The sequence below is a fragment of the Geotrypetes seraphini genome, chromosome 11 (genome assembly GCF_902459505.1).
Source record: "Geotrypetes seraphini chromosome 11, aGeoSer1.1, whole genome shotgun sequence".
Classification (NCBI taxonomy): Eukaryota; Metazoa; Chordata; class Amphibia; order Gymnophiona; family Dermophiidae; genus Geotrypetes; species Geotrypetes seraphini.
This window is the reverse complement of record NC_047094.1, coordinates 101748910-101762574: the sequence shown is the minus strand read 5'-3', so window position 1 is coordinate 101762574 and position 13665 is coordinate 101748910. Positions and strand designations below refer to the sequence as shown.

The 13665-nt window shown below is 43.1% G+C and overlaps 1 protein-coding gene across 2 annotated transcripts in view; it reads right to left on the bottom strand.

Annotated features, from left to right (window-relative positions):
* Positions 1–225: 225 nt before the first annotated feature.
* The window catches only part of PMEPA1 (prostate transmembrane protein, androgen induced 1), a 106161-nt gene continuing 92721 nt past the window's right edge, over positions 226–13665 (bottom strand). The window contains exons 3-4 of one of the 2 annotated variants that reach the window (XM_033963874.1): positions 10541–10594; positions 226–5762 (exon numbers count right to left, since the gene is read on the bottom strand). In XM_033963874.1, coding sequence (XP_033819765.1) covers positions 5199–5762; positions 10541–10594 — 618 coding nt within the window. In that variant the 3' untranslated portion in view covers positions 226–5198. Of the gene's footprint in view, positions 5766–10540; positions 10595–13665 lie in introns of both variants that reach the window. The other variant, XM_033963873.1, reaches the window with a different exon arrangement.

Here is a 13665-nt window from a genome sequence, read left to right as displayed (position 1 = left end):
AATTTGCTGATTATTCACTGGGAGAATTAAGTGGCAGTAAATTGTGAAATCCCTGCCAAGACAACAAAATGATCCTTTAATATTCAGAAGAAATGAAAGGTCTTAGAATGAGGGGAGATGAGCAGAAAGGTTCAAAGGTGCAGAATGAGTAGTGCAAGAAATCCTCACCCATTATGAATCGCTGTTAGAACATGAAGTCACCTGTTGCTTTAGGAACCTCGAGTCTGTGCCATTTCTTTATTCACTATTACCATTATTGGATGAAAAGTTCAGCAAAATCTTGAATTTTTTTTTTTTTTTTTTTGCAAAGTAGTTAATTCATAAGACAAAACAACATGTACGCAGTTTGGCTCAACAGGGCAGTGCATACATTTCAATATCTCTTTTGGTTGCTATCTCACCTACTGGAGTGGGATTACTGTGCATTCAGATGTATTCAAGTTATACACAGCACCTTACAGTCAAAAGAAAATAAACCAAACTGGCAAAGAGGGAGCACCTTACAAGGCTAGGCACATCGAATTAGGACTAGTGGGTTGAAAAGGTTTTTGTTTTTCCTTAAAGAAACAGTAGCCCGTTCAACAGCTAACTAGGAAACTGAATAAAGCTGGCAGACGTCAAGGACAGACCCGGGTGTTTTTTTTCCTTCAAAGAGAGAAAGGGTTTACTGTTTCTTTAATAAGGCACTAAATACATACATTACATAAATGAAATATACAGAATTTTGTTTGTTAAACAAAACCATAAAGACAAAAACAAAACCCAAACTCTACAAATTCATGGTTGTACCTTTTGTGGACAATTGGGTTTGTAGCTTTGCTGTTCGAAGAAACATATGAATCTTGATGTTAAGTGACTTATAAAGCTATAAAGGTTCCAAGCAGCTCTGGATAAGCTGAGTCAGACTCTGTGAAGGTACAGGATTTTTTTTTCTAGGCAAATAGGTAAAAACAGTCAAACTTCAAGTCCATCTATATTTATCACCATTCAAGGTTTATAAATAGCAGTTCAAAATGGTCACAACTATTCTCATTTGGGGTTTACTTCAAGTAATAGAAAAAGTTGCTTAAAATCAACACTTATTGCCATTATATCTAGTTAGCATCTGGCAGAAGCCAAAATCTCTCCGTGCTGCTGATTTCCCCAACTTTGTCTGCTTATAAATATGGAGAAATAGTTCCAGCAACAGAGAAGCTTAGCACAAGTATAGTAATATCCATCCACAAGGTATAATAACCCTATCCCGTCCCCAGCTTTTCTCCCTCCCTCCCTTAGAAAACACACACACCAAAACGATTCATCAAACACCTACACAATGTAAACATTAGTGTCCTAAGACAAATGCTTATGAAATGGAGGTATAGAATTTTTTTTTTTCCTTTTCGCAGGGATGGGGGAGTTGGGAAGATGGGTAATGCTAGAGAAGGCAGTATATGGGATCATCAGAATCGGTTTAATCAAGCAAGTGCAGAAAAATGCACCTCTATTAAATTTTCCCAGGAGAAAAATGTTGCAAGGGGGGGGGGGGGGATTAAACCCCAGCATCTCATTTTAAAATACCATTACTAGGATTTTTATGTTTGAATTTTAGTTTTTAAGTTAGTTGGCAATGGAAATGAGAACAGTCTTTAAGATTTAGGGCAGGGATCCTCAAACTGGCCTAGTTTTCAGGATTTCCACAATGAATATGTTTGAGATCTATTTGTATGCAATGGAAGCAGTAAATGTAAACAGATCTCGCATATTCATTGTGGTAATCCTGAAAGCCAGGCTAGATTTGAAGACTCTTGATATAGGGTGTTATTTTTGTATTTTTATATCTGTACTAAATTCCTTCTACTTAAATTCACTATGGTGGGTGTGGTTAAATAAACTAAGGGAACTGCAGAGGAACTAAACCTAGTCCTAAATCTAATCCTAAACATCCAGAATATCCACAATGAATATACACAAGGTAAATGTGGATCCAGGCCTTAATTCTATAAAGCTCGCCTAAGGTTAGGCACCGATAACTGACTGATTCTATAAAACTTAGGCGCCCATTATAGAGTCATGCTGAGCATATTAACATTTAGGCGTCCCCAATTGATGCCAGGGTTTTCTATGCCTAAAGTTAGGCACAAATATCAGAGCCTAACGGCACCCGATTCACAAAGAGGCAACTAACTCGAAAATACGCCCATGATCCGCCCCTAATCACGCCCACTTTTAGTATAGGTGTCTACTTTTTATAGAATCAAGTTTTTCGAGTTAGACGTCCAGCTTTCAATTAAGCCTAATTAAAGCTGAACGCGAGTTGCGGAGCCCCATTCCTGTAAGCTCTGCCTTAACCGCACAGCCTCGAACACTTATGATTTTAAAGTGTTTGAGGCTTGCGCAGATGAGGACGGAGCTTAGGCATTGGTGGAATGAGGCATTATGACATCACAATCTGAGCTCTAGAATGTTGCTACTTATGATTTTAAAGTTTTTGAGGCTTGTGCAGATGAGGACAGAGCTTGGGCATTGGTGGAATAAGGCATTATGACATCACAGTCTGAGCTCTAGAATGTGGCTACTTATGATTTTAACATGTTTGAGTACAGATTTTAAAGTGCAGATGAGGACAGAGCTTGTAGGGAAGGGACAGGAAAAGAACTCGCCGAGACAGGAAAATGAGTTCCTGCGGGGACAGGAAAAAATGTGTTCTCGTGTCATTCTCTAGTAGGCACCCAACTTAATGGGCTAAATCAGCACTGAACACTTCTCAGTTGGCTCTAAGTGGAGGTAATTGAAAGTTAGGTGCCTAATTGGGTAGGCATGATTCTACAACAACTAAGCACCCAGTGTAACACGCATAGCTAAAAGTGGGTGGGGCTGATATTGGGCGCCTAAGTTAGCCGCAGGCATTTAGGTCAATAAAACCCTGGTATAAATAGGGTGCTCCCAAAGGCAGTGCTAAGCGTGATTCTATAACCGGGGCCTACATTTTATAAAATCCCACTTAGCACCACACTAGTTGGCACCAGTTTTTTAGGTGACATATATCGAATCGGGCCCTTAGTGCATAAGCTTTGTTACTGGCTCTTGCAACACTGCACACTGTCATACAGCACTATTACGGAGTTTGGATGCTAATTCAAATGTTAACCCAATCTGAGGGCCACAACCCAGTCAAGGTTTTCAAGATTTCCACAATGAATATGCACAAGATCTATTTGCATACAACGGAAGCAGTACATACAAATCAACGTATTCATTGTAGAAATGTTGAAAACCCAATTGGGTTATGGCCCTTGAGGAACCATGGTAGCTCCCCCCCCCCACCCTTGTGCTAACTGTTTAGCATACATTAGTAATAGGGTCCTTAGAAGGCAGATATTCTGGGGTCTTGGCTGCATATTACAAAATTGGGCCTTCCCAGTTATCTGGGTTTGGAATGAGTTTTGAAAGGGAACAAAAAAAGCAAGTTTATTAGCTGATCCAATTACTGGACTACCTACAGACACTTGCAACACTTAAAAGGTGAATTTTTGGATATCGGCAGGTTTTCATATGTATACATTTCCGTGGTGATTTTAATGATCCCAAATTTGCTTCTACGGGCTTTGTTTGGAAAGGTTAAAAAAAAGGGAAATTTTCATCTCAGGTGTGTTATATTCTAGCTCCATTAGCCAAAGTAGTCTGCAAGCTGAGGTCAGGAGGACTGTGGCTTTTGTAAGTCTTCAAACACTGCTGATCCTACACAATTCAACTACACTGTTTCATCTGCACCATTAGCACAATAACTACAGATCTAAACTCACGTATTCAATGGGATGTTAAAAAAAATAAAAAATGCAGACTTTTGGTATATTCCAACATACCTACATTTACCCTCCCGTCACCACTGCACCTTAAAACATGACACTCAGTACTGACCACACCGACCCTAGTTTCCTTCAAGATGCCTCAAACTGCGATACGTTTAGGACAGGGGTGTCCAATGTCGGTCCTCGAGGGCCGCAATCCAGTCGGGTTTTCAGGATTTCCCCAATGAATATGCATTGAAAGCAGTGCATGCAAATAGATCTCATGCATATTCATTGGGGAAATCCTGAAAACCCGACTGGACTGCGGCCCTCGAGGACCGACATTGGACACCCCTGGTTTAGGACGACCACTTCTCGAGGGAAAACCCGATAACCAAACGGAACCCCCATCTCTGCAGAGCATTTGTGACATAGGAGTCAAGCTTTTGTGGAGGAAACTCTCCTTTACAAGGAACAACTTGACCTAGAGCTAGGACCATTTTATGTTATGTCTATGGGGAAGAATGCTCGCTTACACCTGGTCCTTGATTTTTAACACGCAGGTACTGTAATATTAAGGCCAAAGACGGCAGAGGAATTATCACAGAAATGTTTGCAACTTTCCCCCTATCGTTTGGGAGGGAATGTACAGCAATTAGCTGAAGATCCAATAATGCAATCACAAGAACTTGGGTAGCTGTGGACATTAAGAGTTTGCATAACATACAGCGTTATTCCACGGTTTTCAACTATTGTATTTTTCCACCTTCCCAAATTTCAGCCATTACTTTGCCACCCTTTTTTTAAATTTTTTTTTTTACTTTACATTTATCTTTTGCAGGTTGTGGTAGACATGATAAAGGCTTCCAACACAAGCACTGACATTTATATTAAAAAAATAGTGCAAAATTTCAACATTTATATAAATAACTCTAGATCCCCTGCTTTTTTGAACAACGTAGTACACACTTTTTTTTTTTTTGAGCTGGCACTCAAAAAAAAAATTTGCCATTTCTTTTCTAGTTCTTAAAATCAAAAGTTTTATAAGCCTTTTCTAATACAAAAATACTCCTGCCCCTCACACATACATTCTCTTTAATATATATATATATTTATATATTGCAGATCTTTTAAACAAAACATTTTGTGCAAATATTTCTTTTAAAGTTAAGTGAAACCATCCAAATAAAGAAATAAAAAGCATTCACACATAGCTCAACTAGAAACAAAATGAAGATTATAGTGTAAATGTCTTTTTCACTTCAAGACACAGCTCAACAAAACACCTTGCAAGCTTCTTGGCTTGTGCATTCAGACCAGACACAACGAGTAAATATTTATAGATAGAGAAGCTGGGAAAGAACATTTTGCCTCCCCAATTTTCCACAGCTCTCTTAATTTGTAGTTAGAAGTGCAGAGTTTGGAGTTCTACGATGGTTCATTTTTTGATTCTACAAAGGGTGCCCTTTTTTGCTTCTCCTTATCTTTGTTCCGTGCAATTGTGCTTTCTAGGCCATTGATTTGTGAATGAAGTCTAGGACCCTCCAGTATGGAAGGCGTACCATTGTTCTGCTGATGTTTGTAAAACGTGGATCCAGGATAATGACCTATAACCTCGCTGTACGTCGGTGGGGGTCCTTCCATTCTACCGTTACTACTGTAGCAGGTAGCACTGATGCCAGAATGACTGCTGGGTGGGCAAGGCCCCCCAAACACAGAGGTGTCTATCAAGTCACTGTCAAAAATAGTTCTGTTGGGAGGGGCCCGGACTGATTCACGATTTAATTCCATTTGTTGCTCTGGATCACGGAGCTGGAGTGTGCAAGGGCCTTGGTAAGGGGGAGGCTCTTCTCCGTCTGATAGTGAAATGGTGGGTGGAAGATCAATCTCGTGCTGTACATAGGGGTAGGTTGGCTGAAATCGGTTGAAACGATCCCTTTGCAAGAAAGATGGCACTGCAAGTCTGTCAGTCGGTCTCGGGATATATATGTGCTGCTGGAAATATGGGCGACAGTTAGTTATGATATTAAAACAGTGCATGGCAGGCAACAATAGAAAGGAAATAAAGAGATAAATTTATGGTGGAACATATCCTCTGTTGAGCAAATATTTCCTGAAATCCCATGTCTCCCATAATATTTTAATTATTAAAGTATCCAGTTGTGCCAAATTGCTAGTTAGCATGCCAAATTTTAATGGGGAAAAACACTTAAATACCATCAGGTGTCTAATTATACATGATAACAAAAGATCATCCTACTTGCATCATTTTCCAAATAAAAACCACCACCATCACTACCACGCAGGTATAAGCTAGTATCCTATGATGGCACTTCACAAACATTAATCAGAAATTGGGAGTGTGTGGTGCAGGAGTTAGAGCTACAGCTTTCTTCACTTCTCCCTATATACCGTATTTTTCACTCCATAAGATGCACCTGACCATAAGACACACCCTAGATTTAGAGGAGGAAAACAAGAAAAAAAACCCCCATTCTGAACCAAAATGTGTTGTTGTGGGTTTGAATTGTGGTTGTGGGTTTGAATCCTGCACTGCTCCTTGTGACCCAGGGCAAGTCACTTAGGCCCAAATTCTGTAACCAGCGCCTAAAGTTGGGCACCTATTTTGGAGGCGCCCATCTAAATTGAACAACAAGCTCAATTAAGCTTTTTAATCAGCACCGATTGAAACATAGGCGCCTATCAAGAAAGCGCGATTCTGTAACCAGGCGCCTCTAAAAATTTAGGCGGCCTTCAAAAAGATAGGCGCTATGCATGTTAGGCGTGGGCGTGGCTACACGCTAGGCACCTTGTTGCAGAATCACTGCTCTTAAGCGTGCTTATGTGGTCAGATAGGCGCCTAAATTTTAGTTGTGCCTAGAGCTGGCCTATTTCTTAGGTGCCTCCAAAATAGGTACCGCTCAGCGTGATTCATAAAACAACACCCAATTTTACTTGAATTGCGCTGAACAGTGCCTAATTAGGCGCCAAACATAAGAACATAAGCATTGCCTCTGCCGGGTCAGACCAGGGGGTCCATCGTGCCCGGCAGTCCGCTCCCGCGGTGGCCCCCCCAGGTCCTTCTTATAGAATTTGCCCTTTAATCCCCATTGCTCCAGGTACATTAGATAAGAGTGGGAACCCACCTAGACAGTTGGGGAATAATGCTTGAGTACCTGAATAATTTGTAATCTGCATAGAATTGTAGGATATGTCTAATATAAATTATTTTTTAAAAATACAGGTGTTCATTTTACAAAGGATTTTTAATATATACATACCGTATTTGCCGGCGTATAGGACGACTGGGCGTATAAGACGACCCCCCAACTTTTAGTTAAAAAATAGAGTTTTGTGTTATACTCGCCGTATAAGACGACCCCTTCTTCCTTCTCCACCCCTTTGTATTCCCCCATGTGCTTTCAGCGTTCTTCTCCCTCCTCTGTCTTCAAGTGCTTTCAGAGTCCTTCCCCCCCCCCTCCTGTCTTCACCATGGCATTTCAGCGGCCTTCTCCCCCCCCCCCCTCCTTCTCTACCGCCCCGGGTGCAGCACAGCCAGCCAGGTCCCCTTACTTTTGTGGCACTTCCCCGACCGACCGACAACAGCCCGGGTCCGACAAACTTCCCTGCCCTTAACCGCGAATCTAAATTACCTTCTTACAGCTGCTGTAAGAAGGTAATTTAGATTCGCGGCTACAGGGCAGGGAGGATTGTCGTACCCGGGCTGTTATCGGTCGGTCGGGGAAGTGCCACAAAAGTAAGGGGACCTGGCCGGCTGTGCTGCAACCGGGGCGGGGCGGCCGCCCCTCTCTCTTGGTACCGCGAGGCTACTCTCCTTCTCCTTACCTGCCATACCTGCAGCACAGAGCCGAACGGAAGTCTTCCCGACGTCAGCGCTGACGTCGGAGGGAGGGAGGGCTTTGTTTAAGCTTTGTTTAAGCCCTCCCTCCCCTCCGACGTCAGCGCTGACGTCGGGAAGACTTCCGTTCGGCTCTGTGCTGCAAGCAGAGAAGGTAGGGAGAAGAAGAGCCGCGCGACTGAGTACATCCAGCCCCGCAAGTAAGGGCATGTAAACTGTACCCGGCGTATAAGACGACCCCCGACTTTGGGGAGGATTTTAAGGTACTAAAAAGTCGTCTTATACGCCGGCAAATACGGTACTTAAAAATGCTCAATTCCCTTAGGGGCTACAGCAGTGTCCCACAAACTTTTTAAAGCTGCGGCACACTAAGCTCGGGGCTGCGGCTGGAGGGCATCCGGAAATTCGCAGACAAATCGATGCGTCGACATCTGCGCATGCGTGGAGAACCTCTGGACGGGCCCCCGAGTCTGCAATTACTATGCTAGTGGGGAGTTACTGGAGGAGGAGAGGCGTCGGCTGACTGCCTACAGGACGTGCCTCTCGCCTCAGTCATGAAAACGTGCATAGTAGCAAGATATATATTTTTAAGATATCTTCCTGTAGTGGGACTAGGGGGTCAGTCTTGAGCAGAATATAGGCACAATAGCGATTTATACACATTTGGCCTAATTCCATATATGGCACTCAAAACTGCAATTGGAAGTGTGGGCATGTGCTCAAATTCTGTACAACATTTAACAACGAACCAATGTGCGCTGATACGTGGGCACTAATAAATATTGACATTAACTGGCAACAGTTAGAATTTACACAAGCGTCTTCATGTTTGCCACTACCAAAGCCTGGAATGACCTTCCACCACCCATGAGAAAACAACTAAAAAACTTACTTATTTGTTAAATATCTGCATAGTAATCCTGCTTTAGATTACTGGATTTTTCTTTTTGCATCATACCTATTTTTCGCTCCATAACATACTTTTTTTCCACCCAAAAGTGGGTGGAAATATCTGTGCGTTTTATGCAGTGAAGATACAAATCCCCCTCCCCCCGTACCATTTTAAGACATCCCCCCCCTCATCGTACCTTTTTAAATCCTCCTTATAGCCTGGTGGTCCAGCGTGTATCTGTACAGGCAGCTTCCTCCTGCCTATACCAATATATGCTGCCTGGGCCCACGCCGTTTCCTGAATGACTGCCGTCAGTTCTCGTGGGACTCGCATTTTAAAAAGGTACGGGGGGTATTTTTAAAAAGTACGATGGGGTGGGGGGGATTTAAAAAGGTACTGGGGAGGACAGGGTGCAGAGCTTGGCAGGGAGAGGGGGTACAGGGTGCAGAGCCTGGCAGGGAGTGAGGGGGGCTGGGTACAGAGCCTGGTATATATTAGTACACATTTTGGTTCAGAATTGGGTTTTTTTTCTTGTTTTCCTCCTCTAAATCTAGGGTGTGTCTTATGGTCAGGTGCATCTTATGGAGTGAAAAATACGGTATATAGGGAGAAGTGAAGAAAGCAAAATCAGTCAGAGAAACAAAAAAGCACTGAAGGCAACAGAAGACCTGACACAGCCAAGTTTTGGCAATTACCTTCATCAGGGTGTATACTTTCTCAAATCACATATCTATGATAAAAAAGAAAAAATTGATACATATTCATTTGCTCACTAGTATGGCTTTTTATTTAAGTTATAGATCAGTGTAGCACAAACTGTGTTGCGGCCTCCTGAAACTTCAGGTATGCCATGAGATGCTGGGGAGGCGAGGCCCCGGCTAACTACTTATAGGATGAGCCTTCATGCATGCACAGACATCGACGTGATGACATCACGCGACATCATCGCGTTGACATCTGAGCACTTCCGGATGACTCAAGCCGTGGACACTACTTTTATTGCGCCGTGGTTCAACAAAGTTTGCGGGACACTGTTATAGATATTAGTGTAATTTATTTGTATTAATTAAAAAAAAAAAAAAACCCAAAATCATAGATGTGTTTTTAATTTATGTTTTCGTTTTGATTTTAAAAGTATATCCCTGTTAAAGGCAATTGCTGAACCATGGCTGCTTCGGATCTTCTGTTGTCCAGTACACACATTTTTGCCATACTGGTATTCTATTGACTTCAGTGCTTCTTTGTTTCTCAGATTGCTTATAAAATACATGTGTACGTACATTAGAACTTTAATCATGAACATTTTATGCCTGCTCTCGAGCATGGGCCTAGTATCTTATAAAAGAAAAAAAACAGTCTATGGCCTAGATTCACTAACTTTCCCGATCCTATCTGATCTGTAGGCGATCTGTGGAAGGCCGACTGATCCACAATGCGTCCTCATGCAAATGGGGGCGATCAGAGGCATGCCCCCCCCCCCCCCACCAACTGCATGGATTGCTGGAAAGCGATCCTGACGCATGCACAGACCATCTTCTTTGCCTGTAGATGGTCTGCGCATGCTCTCCTAACAAGGAAGAGCTGGAAACTTTACTTTATCGCGAGCCCATGATTTTAACCCACGGGTTTAAAGCAGGGCTGCACTGCGGCGTATTCTGGGAACTTAACAGAACACGCTGTAGTGCAGCCTCGCTTTAAAACCACGGAGTCGGGGCAGAGAGCAGGCCAGCAAGAGCAGGAGAGTCAGGGCAGAGAGCTTATTTTTGGATCGGCCAGCCTAGTCAGTGTGCCTGCACTTGTGCAGTGAATTGAGGCCCTTCCTACATTGCATGCCGTTTCCCCTCATTTGCATGCACGGATCGGATGATGATCGGCCACGAGGTTAGTGAATCGGGTCGGTACACGATCGGTGGGCTTAGTGAATCTAGCCCTATGTGTCTTTATAAAATAGTCATTAAGGACTTCACACATAGGCAAGCTGTTATAGTACCCTCACATTTTCCCAGTGCTGATCCTTACCTCTGCTATTCCATTTCCCGATACTGTGCTTTCTGAAGGCCACAGACTTCCATCCTAAAATTGGAAAAAAAAAAAAAAGCAACCTTTATCCACAAACCTTTATCTAACAAACTGTTCAACTACAGGCCCTTATTTCAGACAAATGCTTGGTTTATCTAGATAGATTTGGGGTGGTGGGAGTGGGCACAAATGTAACTTGAATGTCCCCTGCAGCAAAGCTTGCATTAATGGTTCAGTAAGTATGACATATTTACAAAGATTAGCTGGAATATACTTTGAAGGTAGAGTGCATAAGAATTTTTAGAATTTTATATGGGTTTGCACCTTCTTATGTGCAGTCAATCATTAAGTTTTCTGTAGGCAGTTTAAACTTTGCTTTCTCACTGTTAAGAAAGTTAAATCATTTAAACCAGTGTCCCACAAACTTTTTGATGTCATGGCACATTAAACTCGGTGCCGCGGCTGGAGGGCATCCGGAAGTGTTTGGACATTGATGTGATGGATGTCTCGTGCATGCACCCTGAGCCTATTTCTATGCCGGTAGGGGTTACTGATGAAGGAGAAGTGTGGAGAGAGGAGGAAGAGACACCAGCGAGGAGGAGCGGTGCTGGCGTCGGCCGACAGCCTAAGTCAGCGCCTCTTCTCCTCGCTGGCGTCTCACAGCACACCTGAAATCTGCCACATCACACAGTTTGCAATGCACTGATTTTTTTTTTCCATGTTCCATCAGGAACATCAAGTTTGGAATTCCCTGCCTGATTCTCTCAGAATGATGTAAGATTATACGTTACTTAGGAAAGCTCTGAAAACTAATTTGAAAAATTTATTATACAGCAATGCAGAAAGGACTCTATCAGCATCTTCTTCCATGCTTTTCTTTCTGAATTATTAACATTTTTTTTTTTAACAAATAACTCTCCCATGCATTGCAGATAACTACTCCATGCAAAGGAGAGGGTGCAAAGGCGAGCCACGAAGCTAGTTAAAGGTATCGAGAATTTGAGCTACAAAGAACGCCTCGGAAAACTGGGATTGTTCACCCTCGAGAAGAGAAGACTGCGAGGAGACATGATAGAGACTTTTAAAATACTAAAAGGATTTGACAAAATAGAGCAAGAAACATCGTTATTCACATTTTCAAATGTGACTCAGACAAGAGGTCACGGACTGAAACTGAGGGGCACCAGGCCCAGGACAAATGTCAGGAAGTTCTGTTTCGCACAACGAGTGGTGGACGCTTGGAACGCTCTCCCGGAGGAGGTCGTGATGGAGACCAGCATTCTGGGATTCAAGAGCAAGTTGGATGCACACCTTCTTGCAAATCACATTGGGGGATACGAGTAAACAAGGTTTCTCAGCAGGGAAGACCCGGCTTGGCCTCCGCGGGTGCGGGTCGCCGGACTGGATGGACCTAGAGTCTGATCCGGCAAAGCCATTTCTTATGTTCTTATGTTCTTAAGTTCTTGTATTGTTAAATACTGGTTTGTTGATATTTTTAATGTGCAAACTCTTAGCAATGCCTCCCTCATGCTGTTGTTATCAACATATTTTTAATATAATGAAGTATTTTGTCCAGTCTGTAATCAGATTGCTTGTTCAGTCTTTGGTACTATCAGAATTAGACTACCATAATTTGATTTATAGAGGTTGTTCAAAAATCTTGAAACATAAATTGCAGTTGGTACAGAACACAGCTGTTAAGGCCGATTTATTCAGCTTTTAAATATGACTCAATAGCACCACTGTTTTTACAGCTGCACTGGATCCCTATTAATGCTAGAGTATATTTTAAGATCGGTACTCTGATTCATAATGGGATTTTACCAGAATGCATGCAAACATATCTTGTTACTCTTCTGTGAAGTCCTAGAGCAGTATCTTGCAAACTTTGCAAACCGGGAGCACACTAAATCGGGGGCCGCGGCTCAAGGGCATCCAGAAGTGCGTGGATGATGTCATGCCCATGTATGACATCACCGCATCAACATCTGCGCAGGCGCGGAGACCCTCCAGACGGGGCCTTGAGACGCTAGCACCAGCTGACTGCCTGACTCGCTGAGAGAGGCACGTCCTGTAGGCAGTCAGCTGGCGGCTGCACCTCTCCTCCTCCCCAGCGTCTGGTGGCACAGTTTGCAATGCGCTGTCCTAGAGGATGCCCTGGCTCTTCTTTTGTTAACCACCTCAAACTATGTAGGTATATGCAGGCTAGAAGACTCGTATGTAATGCAATAAACACTGCATCTACTCTGCAGGTGCAGATGTTTACACGAGCTCTTGGTGGTGCCTAGATGTTCCGTTCCGTTAACGTGTAAATTATAAGATTTTATAGCCTGTGGCCCCCCCTCCCCCATAATTGTGTGCTCTGCCCACGTGTACACCCATCGGCAGCGTAGGGACCGTTGATTCTTTGTGCCTAGGGACAACTCTTAGCGCCTAATATTAAGAGGTCTTTTTACTAAAGGATGCATGAATCTGGGCTTAGCGCTTCTTAACATTATAATCACCCCAATCCCAAAAAATCATAAACTACCCCTAACTTCAGCAACCAATTATAGACCAGTAGCATCTATCCCATTTTTCGTAAAAATAATGGAAGGCTTGGTACAAACCCAACTGATGGACTACCTAGATCGGTTCTCACTGCTACATGAAACCCAGTCAGGCTTCAGACCTCTGTTCAGTACTGAGACGGTGATAGCAGCAATCTTAGAATACCTACGTAACGTATTTAGTAAGGGCCACAAAGCCTTAGTGATGCAATTCGACTTGGTAGATCACAAAAAAACTACTACAATGTTTAGACTCAATCGGCATCGGAGGCGAAGTGCTGGACTGGTTCCGAGGTTTCCTTACGACCCACACCTATCAAGTTCGCTTCAATTACAATCTCTCTAAAACATGGAGAAATCAGGCGTTCCACAGGGGTCCCCACTATCCCCACTACTCTTCAACGTCTATATAGCTTCACTAGGAACGAAGCTAACCCAGCGAGGCATAAAAGTATTCAGTTATGCAGACGACTTCACAATCATAATCCCGTTTACAGCATCCCCCTCCGAAATCACCCCCACAGCAACTGAAGCGCTAAACACGATGGATCAATGGACCACAGATTTCAAACTGAA